This window comes from Protopterus annectens, chromosome 4.part0, assembly GCF_019279795.1.
Source record: "Protopterus annectens isolate FY-2018-M chromosome 4.part0, PAN1.0, whole genome shotgun sequence".
NCBI classification, from domain to species: Eukaryota; Metazoa; Chordata; order Ceratodontiformes; family Protopteridae; genus Protopterus; species Protopterus annectens.
The window spans coordinates 585,323,922-585,346,228 of record NC_056733.1 but is presented as its reverse complement, the minus strand read 5'-3'; the positions used below and the strand labels follow the sequence as shown (position 1 = coordinate 585,346,228).

General features: G+C 40.2%; 1 protein-coding gene across 1 annotated transcript in view; it reads right to left on the bottom strand.

Annotated features, from left to right (window-relative positions):
* The window catches only part of ACACB (acetyl-CoA carboxylase beta), a 1,510,375-nt gene that overhangs the window by 701,636 nt on the left and 786,432 nt on the right, over positions 1–22,307 (bottom strand). Inside the window, exon 28 of the mRNA XM_044068517.1 lies at positions 218–358. Within this exon, the coding sequence (XP_043924452.1) occupies positions 218–358 (141 nt within the window). The remainder of the gene's footprint in view (positions 1–217; positions 359–22,307) is intronic.

The window sequence follows — 22,307 nt, the reverse complement described above, 5'->3', positions numbered from 1 at the left end:
ATGCAAACAGCTTACATGTTACACACGCATTTTTGTTCTCTCACATACTTTAAAAATGAAATAAAAAAATAAGACAATTCTACCATTAATGTAACTCAGTACATTGGACTTTCCTTTGAAACAAGCTATGATCTAGAGATTTTCTCATGATTCTTTATGTATAGGAAGACAACTGTGAGAAAAAAGGCATTTGGCAGCATTATCTCATAGAACTTACCTGACAAAATCCTCAAATTTTTCAAAGGCAACCATAGACCCCATTCTCTGACACAGTGGGGAGAAGTTACTGTCCATGTAGAGGTCACTGCCATGGCGGTTCATATCAAAGTGTCCATTATTGCTTATGGGAACTGAAATTCTGCACAAGAAAGGGAAATAGTATGCATCAGAACTAGCTGTGGGTCTACTACTTCTACACTTAAGGTTGGCCAATTCCTAATCTGCATGCATAAAACAAACTGTGCTAATTTAGAATGTTCATTGCGTATAGTACATAAAGGTAAAAGTAAAAGACAAAACTATAAAACCATTAAATGGAGCTCATGAGTACAGAGATCCAACTGTATGCAGTCCATTGCTTAAGATCACAAACAATGCATTCCCATGATGCAGAATGATGATATGCATGCCACACCCTTGAACCTACATAAAAGAAGACAATTTCATGGAGTTTAGCTGATGCCACCAGACCCTATGGTGTCAACTGTGCATTCCCCATATTTTGTCTATGTGAAGAAGCTCTCTTGAATTTCTTCAATGAACTGCACTCCAAAACAGCAGGCCATTTCAGGACTTCAGTAAGTGTTTGTATAGAAGGCATTTTTTTCAAACCTTACCTGTATCTTCCATCTTTCCAGCCACTGCCAATGACACACTCCTCCCCATACTTTTTTTTCTGCACTACAGGCAGCAGTGACCACTTACTTGTCCTGCTATTCCATTGCCCATGCCATTAATCTGACACAGGTCATCTGGGTCATAGTATCATCTACCCCTCAGTGAAACAATATATTTTATGCTTCCATCTTTCCACTATCATATCCAGACAGTGGCTACAGTATTTGGACATAACCCACAGCCTCATCCTCTGATCACCCACTTACTGCACACTTAGCTTAAAGTCATGTTCTGTGTAAAGCATTTAAAGTCATATGCAGTGCTCCTGTTGAGGCTTTGCCATAACCCCATATATCAACCAACGAATGTCATCTGGTTCTCTTTACCCCACTGCACTAGTCATGCAATGAAATACCATATATTCCTTCACCACAACTATTTCATGCTATTCCTTATAACTGAATTTAAAGGGGCAATGAGCAGTTATACACTTTCTCTTCTGTCGATCACTGTTCACTAATCTGCACTTCACTCAGATATTTTCCTCTCTTCCTTTACCTGAAGTACATGATGATTCCTTTCTGAAGCAAATTGTCAGCTGCCATTAGTTTAACTCTCATACATGCCCACACTGTGCTAGCTGTATTAGGTTTTGCTGAAGGGTGACTTTCACATGGTTTCTGTTTACTGCACAGGAAAGGGTGGTATCAAACATAATGACCTGCTCTCCATCAAACCTGATTATGGTGAATACCATTGTGATAAACAGGACTAGCCATGATACGCAGCCATACAACTCTTTGCTACAGAGTACAGTTTTATAAGTCTCTACTCCCCTCCCAGTTTCCTATTGACCAACCACTTCAGTACCTTATAATTTCTTCATTAGTCTCCAGTCAACACTAGAGTTGTTGAGATCTTCAAATTTATGCCATCCACAGGTATCCCTTTTTCTACCTCATTCAGAAACCATGGAAATAACTGTACCATCCAGGATTGACAAGGCTTATGCTGTGTGAAGCTTCTATCCATATGTCTGAACTCTGGCATCTACTAACTTAACCATATAGACTAGTAGAAATCCTACATTAACATTCCATGAATCTATGTGAAACTTTAGTAGTTTAAAGCTGCTTACCTCCATCCCAGACCAGCCCAAACACTTATGAAAGGCATTTCCAGAGCTACTCTACAGTCACTCATCATCACTTCAGAGACCAAGAAAAAGCTACTTAGCCCAAAGGTCTACCAAGAAATCCAACCATCCTAACTAGCGCCTCATCTCCTGGGTTTTAGCAAGCCTCAACACCCTCAGTTTATTTTTTTCCATCTTTACTTGTCACCAATCCAGATGTTCATCACTCTCCGTACCTGGTGCCTATAGCACTTTCCTATACGGTCATCCTGTTCTCTCGGGTTTTATTATTATTATAACATTATTATTCTTACTATTATTAACTGAGATGAAGATTCCAGGACTTTGGCACAGAGGGATAAAACAACTATGACCCAGATGACCTGTGTCAGATTAATGGCATGGGCAATGGAATAGCAGGACAAGTAAGTGGTCACTGCTGCCTCACCCATCCTGGCTTGGGGAAGTTATCTACCTCTCTTAGTTGACACCCATCTAGTCACTCAGACTGGCTTCAATGGTCAGTAGGGAAGTAATATGCTTGATACACAAGGCAAGCCTATACCAGAAATATGGAATATGTTTGATCAGGTACTGGTCACGTCACCTAGTACCATTAACATGGTAGTACAGGTTTAGGTCTCTAGACAAGGCATTTGCTTTACCACTGGTTCTATTTAGAGGTGAAGGAGTTTAAAGACTGGGTCACTCATTGGATGAAAGGCTAAACAAAGATCACCCCTTAGTAGGCTATACAAGACTGTGTTGAAGGATAGCATTTTTTTTATCCGTCATATTATCTAAGAGTACAAAGCCAAGATCTGTTTAGTGAGGAAATCCTGAGGTCTCAAGTTGGTTTAGGTGCTCAGTGAGGTACATGCTAAAGGAGGCATTACATTCAATGAATGGTCTAATAATGGAGGAATAGATTGGAACTATAGCTTCTCTGGATCTTGAACAGATGGCACTAATGATGAGCTGCTCAGGGTGGCAAAATTTTCTAACCAAGACAGAAACAGAGTTGCCAAATGAGAGCTTTTTATCAACACAGACCAAAGTCTTTGATGACTGAGACAAGTTTAAGTGGAAACCTATCTAAATGGTAGGAGATGGATTTACCAAAGGAAGCTATACTACATTTTTAGCATTTGAGGTAGAGTCCATAATTACCACTCCAAACAGTTGCCTGGTCTAGCCCTTGCTAATGAATTTGGGTATCATAATGGGATTTGATAATCTCCCTTTGCAATCATCAGTGGACTTGGTTTACCCTAGTCACTTGCTATCAGTTTTTACATAACAGAAGTATATGCCAAAGAGGAGAGGCCCAGACAGATAACTGTGGGGAAACTGCTGGTGAAGTATTCTATCTAGAGCAAATACCCCCCATCTTAACAATATGGACTCTATGACCACCCAGTTAATTACAAAGACTGCTTTTGAGTTGAGAGACTGTGAATAACCTCAGCATGGGGGACAGTGCCAAAGTCCAGGTAGGTACCATGAACTACGTACCTTTTATCCACAGCCTTGATAACCCTTTTGAAGAACTGAGCAGGCATGACATGCCTGTTGATTTATTTACATTTTTAGCAAGTTTGGTGGGCTAGTCCATGGACCCTTTTCAATCATGACCTGGATCACAAGCCATAGACAACAAGAAAGCATTTCAAGAGTCCAGAAAAATATAAAATTCAATTACAATTATACAACTTTGAGAAATTAAAAAAAAGTTTAAAGGTGTACAAACTTGAAAAAAATGTGAAAATAAGAGATTTAGGACAATTATACTACCCAAGCAGATACAAAGAAAACTTAATTTCACAGGTAACAAAATATGGCATCTTAGGATTTATTTATTTATTTTTATTTATTTACATTTGTTGACCGGGAGTGTCCAACTGGACGCAAGTCCATTTTCAGCCGAGGCCCGGGGAGAAAAGCCCCACAGTTAAAATAAACAGACAGCAGTTACATTGGATTACATAGCAATTAACAATTTAACATAGCAATTACTTACAACATATTTACAACATATTTACAGATGAAGAACATAGTACATCAGTAGACAACTAGAATCTTTATCTGTGAAGTACATAACAGACATTAACAAATGTTACAATAAGAAGTTCCTGCTGTATAACAAGTACTAGGCTTATGAGCATCTGAGCTTGCTATAATTAAGGTAGTTAGTGGAGTGGAAAGAAAGGTAGTGGTTGGATGGGGTGGGTGATATTAAGAGTGGAAGCTGCAAGGGCATAGCCAGCATGTTTTTAGGTGTGCTTTTAGTAAAGTTGTGAAGTGGGTGCATGACGGTATGGAGGTAATTGTGGGTGAGAGGGAGTTCCATAATTTGGCTATGGTGCAAGAGAATAGTGCTTCACCTGCAGAGATACTGGCTTTAGTGACCTGCAAGTTCATAGGTTCATAGGTTTATACTAGGCTATCTGCCCGAGGGCATTTACAAGCCTAGCCCATAGTTTTGTGGCTTACGCCACCCCTTTAGTATGGGGAACTATACCCATTATTTTGCTGTGCCTCTGTAGAGCAGTGACACTGAGGTAATCCCTGGGGTATATCTGCGATCTCCCATCCATTGGTCAAGATTTCTCTTGAACAAGGCCAGTGAGGTGCTCTGCCTCACATATACCGGGATTTTGTTCCACAGCATAGGGAGTCTCTGGGTGATGAATCTATCCCTCCAACACGTCCTATTAATAGCCATGTCAAGGTTTAAGTCTCCCGCCCTTGTGGCTCTGATGGATCTAGATTTTTTGAGGTGAAGCATATTCATCAAATCTGGGTTTGACATGGCCTTGTATGTTAGGCAAAGGTCACCTCTGAGCAAGCGGTAAGCGACTGAGTAGAGCTGGAGTTCTTTCAGTCGGGCAGCATAGGACAGATGTTTGAGACCCTTTATCCTTTTGGTGAGGAACTTTTGTGGCCTCTCAAGCTGCTGCAAGTGTCGGGTCATATACATTCCGAATGGGGCATTATACTCAATCATTGGTCTGATGAGTGATGAGTACAGGGAGACTATGACCTCCCTTGATCTAGACGAGAATCCCTTCATGATAAGGTGGGCAATGTAGAAGGTCTTCCTAACTACTTTGGCTACATGGGTGTCGAATGACAGACTACTATCAACCTGAGTCCCTAGGTCCCTGATAACTTCTTCTGTGCTCTGTGGATTGCCACCTATTTGGTAGCTAGGGGTAACCTTGTTTTTCCCGAAGGGTATGACTATGCATTTTTTGGCATTTAACTTTAGGCCATGGCTCTGGCACCAGTTATCCGTTTCTGTGAGACCCTTCTGTAGGATATCTGTGTCAGATGTGTTTTCTACTATGGCGCCCAGTTTGCAGTCATCTGCAAACTTTGTCAGCCATAACCCTCCTGTGTTTGCTTGTACTTCGGAAAAGTAGATGCCAAACAAGAGTGGGCCCAGGACTGAGCCCTGTGGTACACCACTTGTGACAGGCTTTGAGTCTGACATAGCACCAGCAACTCTGACCCTGTGGGTTCTGTCACTCAGCCAGTTTGCAACCCATCTTGTGATGTATGGGTTAACATTTAAGCTGATGAGTTTTTCAATGATACCCGAGTGGGGTATTGTATCGAAGGCCTTCGCCAGATCTAGGTAGGCTGTATGGACTGCCTTTCCCTCATCAATGGCTTTGGTGACTGTTTCAAAAAAGTCAACCAAGTTTAGAAGGCATGATCTGCCTTTGACAAAGCCAAACTGGGATGGATCCAAAGTCTGCAAATTTCCTATGTCTTTATTTATGAGGTCCATTATGATCCTCTCCATGGCTTTGCAGATAAGGCTTGTCAAGCTAATGGGCCGGTAATTTCCAGGGTCGGTGGAGGCACCGCCTTTGTGAAGTGGGACCACAGTTGCAGTGCGCCACTCCCTGGGAACGTATCCAGAGGTAAGACTATGATTAAACAGCTGTCCTAGCTGTGGGTTTAATTCATCGTTTAGTTCGTGGAGCACACAGCCGGGGACACCATCAGGTCCCATGGATGCTGTGTTTTTTGCTTTGGCGAGAGCAGTTTTCACTTGGGTGTTGGAGATGTTTGGGGGACTGCAATCGCTTGGTATAGATATCTCTCCTTTTGTTATGTAGGTTGGGAAGAAGTTTGCACTGAACCTGTCAGCCAGTATGTTGGCAATGTCTGTAGGATCAGTAAACTTCACATCATTTTGAACTAGTTCTGAACATATCTGGGAGTTTCCTCCCAGGTTTCTAATATAGCTAAAGAAGGGCTTATGATTGTCTTTTGAGTCTTTAGCTATTTTTCTCTCAAAATTTGCTTTGGATGATTTTATGAGAGCTCTTAGTTTTTTACTTATAGTGATCAAGGGTGTCTTACCTTTTAAGGATTTTGCTCTATCTTGTAGTAGCTTCCTCCTTTTGTTGTAGAGTTTGTTTATGGCTGGGGTCCACCAGACTGGACGCTTGCCTTTGGTACAAAGAGTCTTTGTTTTGCTTGGGATTGCCTTATCCATGCAGTCCTGCAGGTGCTGGTAGAAGGCATTTGTAAGTGATTCAGCGGCTTGAATACTGTTTTCCGCCGGCTCGGGGCCCTTAAAGGAGACCACACTAGTCTTTAGAAGTGTGAAGTCGGCTTTCGAGAAGTTCTTTACTGTGGTCTTTTTTATTGTAGGTGGGGGTGGGATGAGGACCACCAGCGAGATTAGTTTGTGATCTGATCTCACCAGTGAGGGGTATACTTCCGGTGTTGAACATTGTGCTCCCATGTTCGTGATGATGAGATCAAGTATGTTTTCTCCTCTTGTGGGGATGGTGACTAGTTGTTCCATGGCATTTGAGTTTATGAATTCCAGGAACTTTTGGGCTAGGGTGTTTGGGCTTGAGTAGTGTACCCAGTCTATATTAGGGTAATTGAAGTCACCTAGTATGATGGTGTTTGGTGATACATTTATCCCCTCTAGTGTTTTCAGGAAGGCCATGTGAGGTTCCTGAGTTTGTGAGGGTGGCCTGTAACATGCTACAATTTGTAGAGCAGTCTTGCCTATGGTTAATTGCACCTGGATGGTCTCCGATGCATCGTGCGTTGCCACCAGTCTTGAGGTGTGGGTGTCCTTGATGAATATGGATACCCCCCCTCCTTTCTTGGTATTGTCCAGATTTTGGGGCCGGAACGCATGATATGAGGTATAACCTGATAGTGCTGGGGTGCTCTCAGGAGCCTTGAACCAGGTTTCTGTCACCGCACAGACATCGATGTTCTCCATACTGAGAAGGGCCTCGAGTGCATGCATTTTGAGATTAAGACTTCTGGCATTGAGCAGCATTACCCTTAGTTTTTTTCCTTTTTTGTGTTCTAGGGTGGTAGGTTTAGAATTTGAGCCTTGCCTAAAAAAGGCACTATGGGGGTGGCAAGAGCCTTTGCCAATATCCGGAATCCCAGGGGTGACAGGTGCAAGCCGTCCCTTGCGAAGCAGCGTGGCTTGTCCAGCATGTCATCCCAGGCAGACAGACATTGGATCCCCTTTGAATGACACCAGATTTTAAGCCAATTGTTAAAGCTGATCATCTTATCTCTGTATTGTGGCATCATTCTTGGTGAAGGTAGGATACTGCTCAAGGTCAGGGTCATACCTGCCTGGGCTACATAATCAGAGAGCTCTTCAATGTCTCTTTTCATGTAGTCCAAGGAGGTACGTCTCAGGTCGTTTACACCAGCGTGGACAATGACTGAGTCGTATTTGTACCTGCTGTTGAGCGACCTGAGTGCTTGCGTTATGTGGCGGATTCTAGCGCCCGACAGGCAGCTTACTGTGACCTTGTCCTTACTCAGTCTGGTGAGCGGGACGTCAGTGTGTCTGACTATGGAGTCACCAATGACTAGTGTGTCTGGCATTGTGTTTGGCCTTAAGGGCTGTGACTGTTTGACACTCTGACTGTGAGGTCTATGTGTTTCAGGTGTTGTGTTCTGAGGTGGTGGTTGTTTGGGTGTCTGCTTTGGTGGCCTCTGCTGTTTTGGTAGATTTTTGATCAGAGCCTCCGAGTATGTCTTTGTGTGTTTATGTGAATGATTTGAGGTTGTGATGGTACTATGTGAGACTGGGTCTATAGTGTGTGTGGTAACCTTTTCCTCCTGACTGGTCTTGCCAGTCCTATGTTGAGAGAGCTCAGCCTCCAGTTTGGCCGTATAGTTGCATCTCTCGCATGTATTTGTGTTTTGTGGGAGGAGGAGAGGGTTGTCTGTGTACATGAGGCAATTGTAACATTGCCTCAATATTCCCAGGTTCACCAGCTGAGTAGGAGAGGACACTAGCAACTGATCCCTCGACATGCTAGAAGGACTAGACAAAAAAACTTTAAGCTAGATTCCGTGGGACGTGGGTGACCAAGAAATGGGGGTTTGCCTTTTTGGGGTGCTATCTATAAGAGTGATTTTTGTTGCTGGATCTTAGTGGTCTGGTGGTGCGATAGGGTTGGAGTAGATTCTGGAGGGATGGGACATTTAGTTGATAATTTCAAGCAAGCAATAAAATAACACACCCAAGCAAACAGGATAAAATCAGAAGGTGTTGAATGGAGTGACTTTATAAGTTGTACAAAAATAAGGAAACAAACTGATTTGCATCCAGGGATATAAAGTCACCTATTTAATTCTTAAATTATTAGTTCAACTATAATATGTTCTATACCCTTACAAGTAATACTGTTGAGATGAACAAGCCTGTAACTGCTGAGTCAGTACAGGGCCACATTTATACAGGAGTGCCACTACAGCTATTCTCTGCACCTCAGGGGTATAACCAGTGGAGAGAATCTCAATGAAGAGCTCATGGAGAGGTTTTGCTAGGTGGGACCTAGCACTTCTTAGCAGACATCTATGGATATTGTCAGGACCCATGGAAGTGATATTTTAATTTTAGCAAATAATGCACTCACTTGGTTAAAGGAGATTTCAGGAGAAAAGGTATTAGGGGTATGTCAGGTGAAGAACAGAGCAGGTGGGGTGAAGTTGGTAGAGAATTTATCTACAAAAAAATCAGCGATATCCCTGGAGTTAGATAAGGAAGTGCCACTGGAGGAAAGTTCAGGACACAACTGTCTTGCTTCTAACTTCCTAATATTGTTGAAGATGGCCATATGTGGACTGCTTTGAATGGAGTACAACTCCCAAGTTCACAGTCAGCTCTCCATTTTATAATGGCAAGTCTGAGAGACTTACCAGTTTTAAATCTCTTTTACAATTAAGAATTGAAGAACATTTATTGACGGCCAGTAAATGTGTTGTACCATACAGATTTAGTTTTAAATTTGCTGTTATGCTTGTATTGGATGGGTATGAATACCTCAATACATTTAAGAGAAAATACAGTTCAAAGGAGTAAACAACAACCTTAGATACATGGGTTTCTGGGTCGCTACACCATTTTCCATTATCAGTAAGATCTTAAAATGACTGTGTGAGCGGTTTAGGAGTAATCACTGAAAGCAGAGGAGTTATTAACAATGTGAAGCAGGTAACAGGAAGATGGTGAGATTTGACTACAGAGGCAATTTAACGTGAAGTGGTGCAATCAAAAGGGGGTATATGTTGGTGAGGACAAGATCTAGCAGGCAGACACCTCTGTTACAGGGGGATAACTTGGTCAAGTATATTGGTATTTGCAAAGTCCAGAAGTCTTTGAATATATTTATTGTTGGTAGTATATGCTTGCCACTTTGTGTATGAACAGTTGAATTTAACCTGTAAGAAAACTACTTGGTTTAATGGCTAACCTTTCTAATTAGTTAAGGTATTCCGTATGCTCTGAAGGGGGCCATAGATGAGGTTCTACAACTGGATATCATGTGATAATTAATTAAACAGGACTTCAGCTAGTTCCAGACTTATATTATGTAGAATCTAAGAGACAATTGTGTTACAAATAAATACAGACATATTCCCTACGGTTGCTGCCGGATCTGAATATATCACAAGCATTGCTATCATTACACTGGAACATGGTTTCTGTAATTTCACAAATACTGATGTACTGTAAAGGTGAGGAAAGCTTCAAATTCAGAAATTTTGGTGTTTAGAATTCTTGCATTCACCCCATGCTACACACAATGGATCTCTCTCTATCTCCTTCTCCTTTTGGCTTATCCCGGGGGTTAGGGGTTGTCACAGCTAAACAGTCCACAGAATGATTGACAGTGGAATTTTAGGGTGCTGAGTTGCCAGGCTGGCACCCAATCTTCTACAGGTAGCACAGACATGCATACACTCACACCTAGGGCCAAATGAGTGTGTCCAATCCAACTATAGCATGTATTTGGGATGTGGGAGGAAACTGGGGCATCTGGAGGAAACCCACGCAACCACAGGGAGGACATGCAGACTCCGCACAGAAGGCACCTCAGCTGAGAATCAAACTGGAGAGCCTCTTGCTTTGAGGTGGCATGTTAACCGCTGCACCACCGTGGCCACCCACAATGTATCTCTCTATAATGACATAATAATACTTTACTATATAATGATTTATAATGTTATCTAATGATTTATAATGTTATATAATGATTTGTTAGTAAATTATTGCCATTAATGACAACGGATCTCTCTATAATGACATGAATTTAATAACAAATTATTGAAGCCAATTATTTTATCCTTGAACTTAGGCATCACTCCTGGTGAAGGTAGAATGCTGCTCAATGCAAGGACTTTGCATCCTTTGAAGGCCTAAGACTTAAGTGGAAAACTCAACCATATTTATCTGCATCTTCCCCAGGATGGAACATGCAAGACTATTCACCCACCGCACAGGCAACTACAAGCTCATAATTGTATCAGGGGAGGTGTAGGGACCAAAGGGCCCTTAGTGACACCCCTAAGCCTTGCAACAGAGAGGTAAACAAGCTTGCCACCCTACCTTTTGCTAACCTGGAAAGTCATGTGCCTGTATGCCACATACTGGTGTCATCAAGGACTAAGATATTTCTGGGATGTTCTGCAGGCTTATGGGACTTTAATGGTAAAGACTTGCAGTAGACATAGCTCTGAACAGCATTAGGTGTGGGTACGAGTGTGGTGAGTATTGTCAGTATTTTGGTCAACTCTAGAAGACTTGGGAAAAGATTATTTTTACTACCTTAGCATTTGTAGTAGTAGTATTGTTGTGATTCTGTTTACAGACCATGGACTAGTTGACATAGTTATCTAAACAAACTGGAAACTAGTCTAAGTGCATCTCTCACAGGTGGAATCGGTATGCATTAGAAGAAGAGGGGTGCTGTTTTAGTTTCCATGAAGACTTTGCTAATGATTTCATATCTTCATGGTTATATTCTTGAAACAAAAAATAAAATGCATGATGCAGACATCATTGATTAGGTCATGTCCTTACCATGCCGGTCTTCTTTAATTGGGTAAAAAAAAACTTGACATTCCTTTTAACTGTTAAGCTGTTGTATAGATGGATTTAAACTTGCACGGTGTACATAGTAAGTGGAGTTTGAGGCAGTGCCAGCTTCGTCACTCTGGCTCCTCGCTGTTGTTATTTCCTGGAGTACGCAGAGAATAAGGTGGTGTTTTAGTGTAACTTCAGTTCGCCAGAAAAACAGTGTATTGTTTTCAAAAACTGAGCAGAGGTTCAGGGTGGTGTTAACCCTCCTTTTTAAAGGTGTAAAAAATACACTATCCAAGAAAGTTTTTCTGACATAGGACTGAAATGTACCTTTTTTTTAGTTCATACAGTAGGTACTACATTTATGTACTGACATCCTATATTGCGCACATTGTTTAAAATGTAATTCTTAAAAAGAGAGTTATGGGAGTTAAAATAAAACATTACCAGAAGTAGGTTGCCAGTAAGCATAGGCAGTTGCAGACTCAACATAGTTGCTAAGCTGCCTCAGAAAACTGAAGGCAGCATGGATAAGGATAAGGTAAAGCAGGGTATTACTTCATGGTGACAGCCAGTTCAACCCCCCCCCCCCCCCCCTGAAATATGCAGGCTCCAAAAATAACAATCAGTCCCTGTACTTAAGAAAAACTGATGGACGGGGTCCCTGACATAGTTGGACTCCAGCTGCACCAAGCCATCTCCTTACCTATAGAATCACACTACCTAAGCAGAAAGAGTACACCTTTTAGGTACTGACAGCTTGTGTATTTCACTACGAACTGAACATTAAACAAAATTATCAGTGGTGACTTTCACAGCTGCTATCCATATGCAAACACCCAGAGTCCCCGAGTTGTAGTGTCACTCTAAAAACACATTTTCTGTTGCCAGCTTTTAATTACAAAGTAAAATAAAAAAATCCAATAGATTAATGCAACTACCAAATCAGAAAACTGCCATCTAAACAAAGCCAAACTTGAATCCCAGCTTTTAAAGATCTGCAACTTGCATATATTTTATTGTATTTATTGTATTTTTGTTTACAGTGGTTAACCAGATTAGAGCACTGAACCCCATGGACCTTTTCCAGACTCAGCCTGGGAGCAGTGTCTTGCTCAGAGTTACACAGTTAGGCAATGGATGTTAGGGGAATCAAACATACCACTGGACCACAGGAAACAGCTCCTTAATCCTGTGTGTCAACTACCAGACATATTATGAAATGAAAATTATAAACTGATCTGTAGTAGACTGTATCGCTGCCCACTCAACACACACTGATTGCCTACACTCATGTCTCCATGTTCAAACATATAGGCATAAGAAACTGGAGGTAGGGGGCCGAGTTAGATGAAACCCTTTCACAAGAACATATAAAATGATTACTGCATTCATATTCTGGTTGTCACAGCACATTTTTCTTCTCAACACTCATTTATTCAATGATAAAGAAAGAGTACTCAAATGCAACAAGTACAGACACCACTCTGCTACGCCTGCTGGGGTCCAGTCAAGCAATGAGGAAGTGTGAACTGTACAGACAAGATGATCTGTGACATTCTTACTAGAAAACCAGCAGGGAAAAAAATAGTAAAGTATACAGGATGAAGGCTATCATTCGAGATAGCCTTCCTTTAAAACCTTAAATATTTTCACAGAGGCACTAATTTACCAATTTCCACAAAACAAAACCATTTTCTTTAACTCTTCTTGTTTTCTTCTTTATCTGCTGCTGCAAACTCATTTTGTAAATTTCACTCAGTACTACCCAGTGCATTCCCAGAAGCTACTTTTGCAATGTAAGATGTTCCACGTAAAGATGTCCACTACTTTCCTTTGGTCTAACCAGAACCACAAAGTCTTCACTGGCCTTTTAGCAGGATTCTATTAGAGAGGACTTTCAGCTGAATTAGTCTCCTGATATACACTGTAATGTGCATAACTCTACAAGGAAAGTGGTCAGATTGCTTCCTCATCTGAACAAGGGAAGAGACCAACAACAGACTGGACCTTTATCATCCGATACCCATTACACAAGTACCTAAGAATGGCAAAACGACCATAAGGCACCCTAGAGAACCACAACGCCCTACAACAGAAATGATTGGTTAACAAAAAAAGCAGCACCTCATATCTGTACCTAACACTAGTCGACTCTTCATGAAACTAGCTTCAGACAAGCACAACTAACTTGCAATTAAATTACAGAGTGCAGATGTCTAGATGATGTCATCCTGTACAACCATACAGACCTGTGAAATCCTTCATCTCTTATCTCCATAATCCTGTGCTTATCTTGTGACACACTGTTATTTCCTTGTTGTTACCAAGTGCTATGAGAGTGAAGTTAGAAGAGTCTGCAGATCATAGCTAACTCCAATAATACCAGCAAGCAGATTAAAAGCAAAAATCAAGCAGCATTGGACAACAGTCTAAACCATTAAAATACAGATAAGACATCAATGCCTTTTTAGTATTGTATATTCTTTATATGCTAAATAACAGACAACAATTTTCCACTCTACCCTCTTACAGTACATCTAGTTTTCCTTCAATAGGTCTTAAAAATAATACAAACTTCAAATTCTGGAAGAATTTGAAAGAACTCCTCCCCCATGTGGAGGGCATCATCCCATGCACTCCCCCCCTTATCACCAATGCAAACATCACTGAACGAGTTGTTTGCATAAACAGTGTATTCAGTCAAGGCATTGCTTACAAGTATATGCTACCTTATTACCTGGGATTGGTGGGTTGCCATAAGGGTTACCATGTTTACCTCACAGACACAAGGTACAGGGTTTGAGTCACCTTTGGTCAGTGACTCTCACCCTTATAACTTACCCTGACCAGAACTAGATCAAAAGGCAAGGACTGTGACTTGTCTATATTTATGCTTCTATGTAGCAGTACACCAGTGTCATTTTTTCTATGTTACATGGTCGCTTTACCTTACTACTTCATTCTAGCTTGCTATTTCCGTAAAATGAGGCAAACATTATAAATGCCTCTTAAATGCTAGATCTATATTTCAGTCAGAGTACAAAATGTTTAACTCTGGAGTACTTCTCCTTAGGCTTCCTCTGCGAGTGGGGTTTACCCAGTGAGAATAACCCAGTTACTAAAATATAATAAATACATTTCCAAATGACAACATAATAAGTCACTCAGCTGACCATTGGCAAAACAACACTAGAACATAGCATTATACTACAGTATCTGGCTAAACACAGACATATCCTCGAAGACCACATATTACAGAAAAGGTATATGAAAGGAACTGAGGCTTCACTTAAACATACTCTAAACAAGTGTGGATGTAAAGTCATTCCAGTAGACCCAGTAGGTGCCAACTGCTGAACATGAAAACTGTAAAACTAGTATACACATTTAGCGCAGAGAGAGACAAGGCGAAAGTGAAACAGGCAACACTTAAAGGAAATGTCCACCATGTCCTAGAGTTTGACTTAAGCTTTAGGTTTCTTTTCTCCCTACAACATTGTTTCAGTATGGCTTAGTTACCACAAATCTTCTACTTCAGAAACTTTCATTTCCTTGTCACAGAATCAAAGAAAGGGAAACTCCACCTGCCTTTTCTAAGGTTAACTTCTCATATGCTTTGGCAGAGAAATTTGTCCCTACCTGCATGACATATCACAGATAAAAGGAAATCTATACTTTTTCCTGTCAGGTACTGCCCACAATCTTATATAGGCAGTCATCAGAATTGCTGATGTCATCAGCTGCTTATAAAAAAACAAAAAGCACGGGCGGTGTGTTGTTAAACTATTTTCTACTGTTTTTGCTGCAGAGAAGAAGAGAGGCCGTATCAGGGCATATAATTAGTTGACCACATTTTGTACAGTTATCCACTGGTTAGAATTTTTTGTTACTAAAACAGTTATACATTAGTATTTTAGTCTTACACAGAGAACTACCAATCTGTCATGCTCCGGGAATGTTACTTTTAACATGTTATCATGCTGCAACATAACAAATCAATGGATAGCAATGCAACAGAGGTGGGAAAATGTATTCCATGAAGACATTTGTGCCTTGGTTTGAAAAAAAAAAAGCAAATTTAAGAACAGACAGCTGTACTTTTTATTGTGCTGTGCTTGTAAAATTCTTTGGCACAAAAACAGCAGGTACGTTTCTCAAACATTCAGGATAAAAAAATCCTCTTCCTACTGCAGATACAGGTAGATAGCAGAACCAGTTCTTTGTAGAGTCAGCTGACAGTGCCTGGATTGCACTAACAGCTTTGACATGGCAGGTGGCATGTGGGGGAGTCTGTCCAAGCTTGCAGGAATGCAGATTGACAATCCTTTCAAAAACCTATAACTTAGCTACTTTTTGTGGCTGGAGTTTGAACAACTGCTGTGAACTTAAGACAAGCCCTGAGAGAAACATATACAAGGGTCATTTAGGGAAAAATGCAAACACTCCTATTACAGAAGGCAGCTAAGATGCATGTGACTCTCACTACTCCATTGTCTTAGCAATGACATGGGGAAACATTGTTTCCTTATGTCTAGCATAACTCATATAATAGGGACTTGAAATGGATTCTGGGAAGTCGACATGAAAGCAGTAAAATAATATATCGTTAATAAGGTAGGGCTCCATGATGGCTATTTTGTGGAAAAAAGCATCTTAACATTTTATAAGAAGCACTTAAGAGTGATTATGATGCTTTACAATAGCTCAGAAAGCAAATATGTAAGGAAAAAATTGAGTTCCAAAGTGGCGTTTTCCTTTAATTAAATTGTAGTTCTTCTTTTGGCTTTACCCGGTAAGGGGTTGCCACAGCAGAACTCCGGTCCGCTAATGATTGGCAGTTGATTTTTACAGTGCCAGCTCAACGCCCAACCTTCAACGAAGGCACGCTCATTTAGGCATGCCTTTCGAAAGCCACTCGACTGCAGGGAGGACATGCAGACTCCACACAAAAAGGCGCTTCAGCTGAGAATCAAACGGGAGAACCTCTTGCTGTGAGGCAACAATGCTACCGCTGCACCGCCGCGGCTTTTTTTCCTTTAATTAAGTAAAAAATTTAATTAATTCCAACCAACCTCCTGTACAACTTCTGCCCATAATTGTGAATGTCTTCAATGTGTTATCCACTGTCCTTGGACTTGAGAAGTCCACTGTAACAAAGAGCACTTCATAAATGGAGAGGACTCTCTCTCACTCTCCTTCGGCTTTTCCCGGTTAGGGGTCACCACAGCGGATCACCTTGTCCACTCATGATATGCAATGGAGTTTTATGGTGTCGAGTTGCCAGCCTGGCACCCAACCTTCCACGGAAGGCACACACACACACTCACACCTAGGGCCAATTTTAGCGTGTCCACTCCACTTGCAGCATGTCTTTGGGGATGTGGGAGGAAACCGGAGCACCAGGAGGAAACCCCCACCACCACAGGGAGGACATGCAGACTCCACACAGAAGACACCCCAGCCGAAGATCGAACTAGAGAGCCTCTTGCTGTGAGGCGACAACACTAACCTCTGCACCACCGAGGACTCATAAGGAAAAATACAGAAAACTGGAACTAGTAGTATGAATACATAAAATAATACAGATTAACCATTTTGTTTTATGGTACGTGGTCCACACTAACAGAAGTTTCCACCTTTTTGTACAACTGCTTACTCAACATGCAAATACTGTATGATAAAACAGGTCCTGCTGACAGTAAAGCTGTGCTCAACCACAAACCAAGTAGTATGAACAAAAATGTGGAACACAGCACCAAGCAAACCAATAAAAAGCAGATGGCAAAGGGCAGTGTAAAATCCAAATAGACTTTTATTCAAACACAGGTGAGCACTTTTGCGATAAAATCGCTTCTTCAGACCATACAAAAAATCATCAGCATCTCAAATATTTAAAATGCAATCAATTATATATCTACCAATAAAAAACATTTAAGTACAATAGTCATAAAAATTTAAAGGCACAGCTTTCTATTAAGAAAGAAACCATAAAAGGCTATTGCCATGAAAACACACCTCGCAGCATACTTATTTAAGAAGCTTTCTTTCTTTCAGAACTGGCTTAAGAGGTACTGATTCATTCAAACCTGCATCTCTATGTGCTGATAGTTTAAGAATCCATCTTAATTCTTTCCATTCTGTGACATTAGTTATATCAGCCAACCTAAAACTTTCATAAATTACTTCTACTGCCATAAACTTGAACCAATGGTTAGTGCCTTTCTCTAGTATATGTTTATCTAAGGCACTATAACTATGGCCCTTATTGGCACAATAATAATGGCCTCTAATTTGTTTCTTAAGTCGCCTATTAGTTTTTCCTATATAAAATTTTGAGCAAGTCAGAAACTGTGCTAAATAAGTTTTTAGTGTCATAATTAGCTTTAACTTTAAAAACAATGATTACCATTGCCTGGTTGTATAAATGTATTGGATAAATCAATGTATTTACAAAAAGTACATTTACCACAGATAGAGGTACCAAAACTAATTGTTCTAAGACAGTTTTGTTTCCCTACTACAAGTAAACTAAAGCAACCTAGTATTGGAACAACTAGTTTTGGTACCTCTATCTGTGGTAAATGTACATTATGTTTTTTAGGTTATGCAGCATTGGTTCAAGTTTATGGCAGTAGAAGTAATTTATGAAAGTTTTAGGTTGGCTGATATAACTAATGTCATGGAAGGGAAAGAATTAAGATGGATTCTTAAACTATAAGCACATAGAGGTGCAGGTTTGAATGAATCAGTACCTCTTAAGCCAGTTCTGAAAGAAAGAAAGCTTCTTAAATAAGTATACTGCGAGGTGCGTTTTTATGGCAATAGCCATTAATGGTTTCTGTCTTAAAAGAAAGCTGTGCCTTTAATTTTTTTCATGGCTCTTGTACTTGAATGTTTTTTATTGGTAGATATTTGATTGCATTTTAAATATTTGAGATGCTGCTGATTTTTTGCATGGTCTGAAGAAGAGATTTTATCGTGAAAGCACTCACCAGTGTTCAAATAAAAGTCTATTTGGATTGCTCTGTCATCTTTTTATTAGTTTGCTGTGGTGCTGTGTTCTACATTTTTCTTCATGCATATACTGTATGCTAACTCAAAAAAAGGAATGACGACCAGTAACATTGCAATATTCAGAGGTGACATATTAATGGCAGATTTCCAGATTCAGTAGATTCTGGTGGAATTTGGGAAGTGAAGAGACTATCTGTGTAAAGTAAATTAAACACCCAGTCCTGAGAAAGACTGAAGAAAATGGCGTCAGATGCATCATATATACCCCTGGCGCACTGACGTCATGGAAGAAGCGACATCAACCGACGCCGGACCAAGACTTTGGAATTCAGGCTGACTGCGGGACCGCCTGACGACAGGATAACCCTAAGTGTGATGACTGCAGCAGGGTAATACGATGAACATCACCCAGTCCTAAGAAAGAGGAAAATGCATAGTTCTAGAAAGCCATAAGTAAAGCTCCATCAGAAAGTCCTGCGATAGCTTATGTCACCCCCAGTCAAACATCTCACTTGCCCAGCTAAACAAACAGTAGTCCAACTTCCCACTTTGCAGTTCTGCCTATATATACTACCATCCCCAGTTACTTACTGCCCTCTTACCACCACAAGAAAAAAATCAGAATATATATTATGCAGCCTGTGTTATCACTAGTAGTCAAAAGGTCCGAATCACTGTTACACAGACAGCTACTGTGATAAGTTGGTGACTACATTGCCTTCACCTCAACCAAATGACCAGCCAGAGTAAAATATAGATTAGCATTTATATGGACTAACATATATTCATATTTCATTGATGATGGCTATGTGGGATGGAAAGAGGACGCAATGTGCCTGCTGCTAACAGATTTAAAGAACTTGGAGAGAATGATTTAGGATAGCCTAATGAATAACAAGGAAAGTAGGGAAGCAGAACAACTTCCAGGTGTGACTTATGGTCTTTTAGGGAGCATGGCACCAAGTAGCAGCTAAGGCTTTGTTTGATAAGTATGGAGGAAGAGACCAACTGGGATAGAAAAAAATATTACCAGGAACCAGTGTTTCTCCTAGTAGGAAGGAGGTCATTACAGGAAAAAAAGAATGCTCTAATTATGGATTATGAAAACTGGCAACAGAATAGTAATGCTAATGTGGGGTGACAGGGTCTGTTCAGCACATGAATGACTTTAATCAGGAGCAGTCAGATTTGTGACCTGCACACTCAGTGAATCATCTGCATGGTAATTTTTTCACTGTGGCAAAATGGAGAATGATGCACATGAATATGTTGCATACACTTACTGCATTAGCACCAATGGTCTGTTCTTATGTATGCCATGGGCCAGTGCAATGTTCCCATCTAGCAGATTATACCCTGATGGCACAGTTCCTCCATTAATTCTAGCCAGTATGTATAAAACTGTGACGCGTTTACTTGTACAGTGTGCCAGGGAACTTTTGAGAAACCTGCTTCTACTGTTTTTATTAGGCTCTATGAAAAAAGATGCTCACAAATCTAGGTAACAAATACCTTGCATGCATCACAAAAGGAAATGCCACAGTCAAAATATTCACCAAATAAATAACTCAACAAACAAGTAAATGTGTAAGTAAATAAATACATAAAACAAGTGCAAGCCATTGTATATATTTCCTATACGTTTTTCAATCTCAGATCTGATTATTATACTAGAAATGGGAAGGGATTATTATACAATCCCTTAATTATAAGGCAAAGCAAAAATTGTGTGTTAGTCATATTTGTTGATCTTTGGCAGAAACAGTGTTAATTCCAAAAGTCAGATATAGCAATTAAATTAAATTACCAGTACACCTGACTGATGTTCATGCTGATTAAAAAAAAAATGTACATCAGTATAAATTAATTTGGCACAATCTCTATTCCTACAAGTTTTATTGATACATGTAGAACATACTGTACTCTACCTGCCAGCGCTTAAAGTACGGGTGCGGCCTCTGAAATCAAATGTGCAACATAAAATGATAAGCTCCTCAGTAAATTGATAAAATAGCTGGCACTTATTTACAGTTAATGAACAAATACCTTGCTTGTATAGACATGATATTGAGAATATTTTGTTTCACACTGAAATAACAATGTAAAATAGCACATGTTTAATGGTCATTCACTTGATTTTTTTTTTTTAACAGTGAAGTAGAAATAAAATCCTGTTTACTGGGTCAGCAGGTCATTTTCCATGTTTCATGACAGAGCTTGAGCTGTAGGCAGCATTTTGTTCAGACATTTTGCAACTGATTTCACTGGCAAAAAAAATCATTTGTCAGTGCAGAATGCTGGCTTGAAATGGAACTATAGAGTGCAAGTGGTTAAGAATGTGTGAGTAAAGGATCACAAGGCAGCACCTTTATGGTCTTTATAAGATAAAATAATTTACACAGCTTTCAAACATTAGAAAAACTAGCAAACAACTAAAAATGATTTCACAAGTTTCAAAGAAAAAGATCAGAGGGAAATGATATACAACACTTAATTGCTCCTGATAAAAACAAGAGCCAATTACATTGTTTTCACAAGCAAAGTCAGAAATGGTAGTACACAACTGAAACAGATTTAATCTGAGCCAAGATGAAACATTCTTTGCAGTTATTGACACTGGAAAAGCACTATGTACCATTTAAAAAAAAAATAAATGCTTGTGGGAAAGCAAAATACAACATTTCCTCAAAATAAATACTTCACTTTGACTAGCATGTCAAACAAGTAAAACTGATTTTACACAACTTAGAAAAACAATGATAACCATGGGCAAGCAATATACATCCATTTTCTTGGAATAACAAAATACTTGAACTGCTTTCGTAAGAGCTGTTCGAATGAAGAATAAAAAAAAAAAAACTGATTTTACCTGATCTGAATAGACATTTTCTTGCTTTGCAGTTTATTGCCATGCTGTAGTGACACAGGATCATAGAAAGTTACTAGGCTATTGGCCCTGAGGCCCTTATAAGCCTAGCCAAGAGTTTAGCCCATGTTTAAACGAGTCAGCATCCGATGCCCTTGTCAAGCAGAGACATGGGTGAAATTCCCAGGAATGTATTTTCTGTTTCCATCCAGTCATCCAGGTTGCGCTTAAAAGGGAGTAAAAAGGTACTCACTCTGCGTGACATGGAGAGGGAGTCTATTCCACAGATGGAGGGGTCTGTGGGATACAAATCTGTCCTGCCAACAAGTCTTACTGATATCAAAGACCAGGTTGAGGCCGCCCGTGCGGGTTACTTGAGTGGAACATGACTTGCTGATATGCAGCAGTCCCATCAAGGCGGGGTCCAAGATCGCCTTATATGCCAGACAGTGGCCACCTCTAAGGAGTCTGTATGAAACTGCAGCATTTTAAAATTATCAGGAAATGCAATACTGTACTTTCATAAATGCCAGTCACAACCAGACATGATTTTACATAATTCAAACAAAAAGATCACAGACAAGCAACTTGCAGTATTTAGCTGCTGATTAACAAGTCAATTACACTGAAATTATGATCTCTGATGCCCATAGTCCATTTGGTTTTCTTTGTGGACCTTTATTCTCTAAATCAAGTAAAGCATCTAAGGATGTTCAATTTCGTAAGCCTTCTTCTCTAAAATGGTTTTCAAGTTCATTACATTCACCACACCAACACTAATGCTTTTGCAAAATTTGATCTTTTTTTTTCTTTAGGCTGCTGGCCTTTAGTTAACTTCTGCAGCAAATGCATTTACCACGTCTATAACAGCTGCAACAGCAAGTCTTTTGTGTACACCTTGCATCTTAATATTACAGGATGAATGATTGCTAATAATTTTATTTAAAGTACAGGAATACACATCCATTCTAGCCCAGGCATAATTTAATGCCTCATGGGTTGCTGCCACTGCACAAAAGTTCATTTTCGCTCAGTTCAGAATGCAATCTGCCTTCCTGGCATTGCACAAAGAA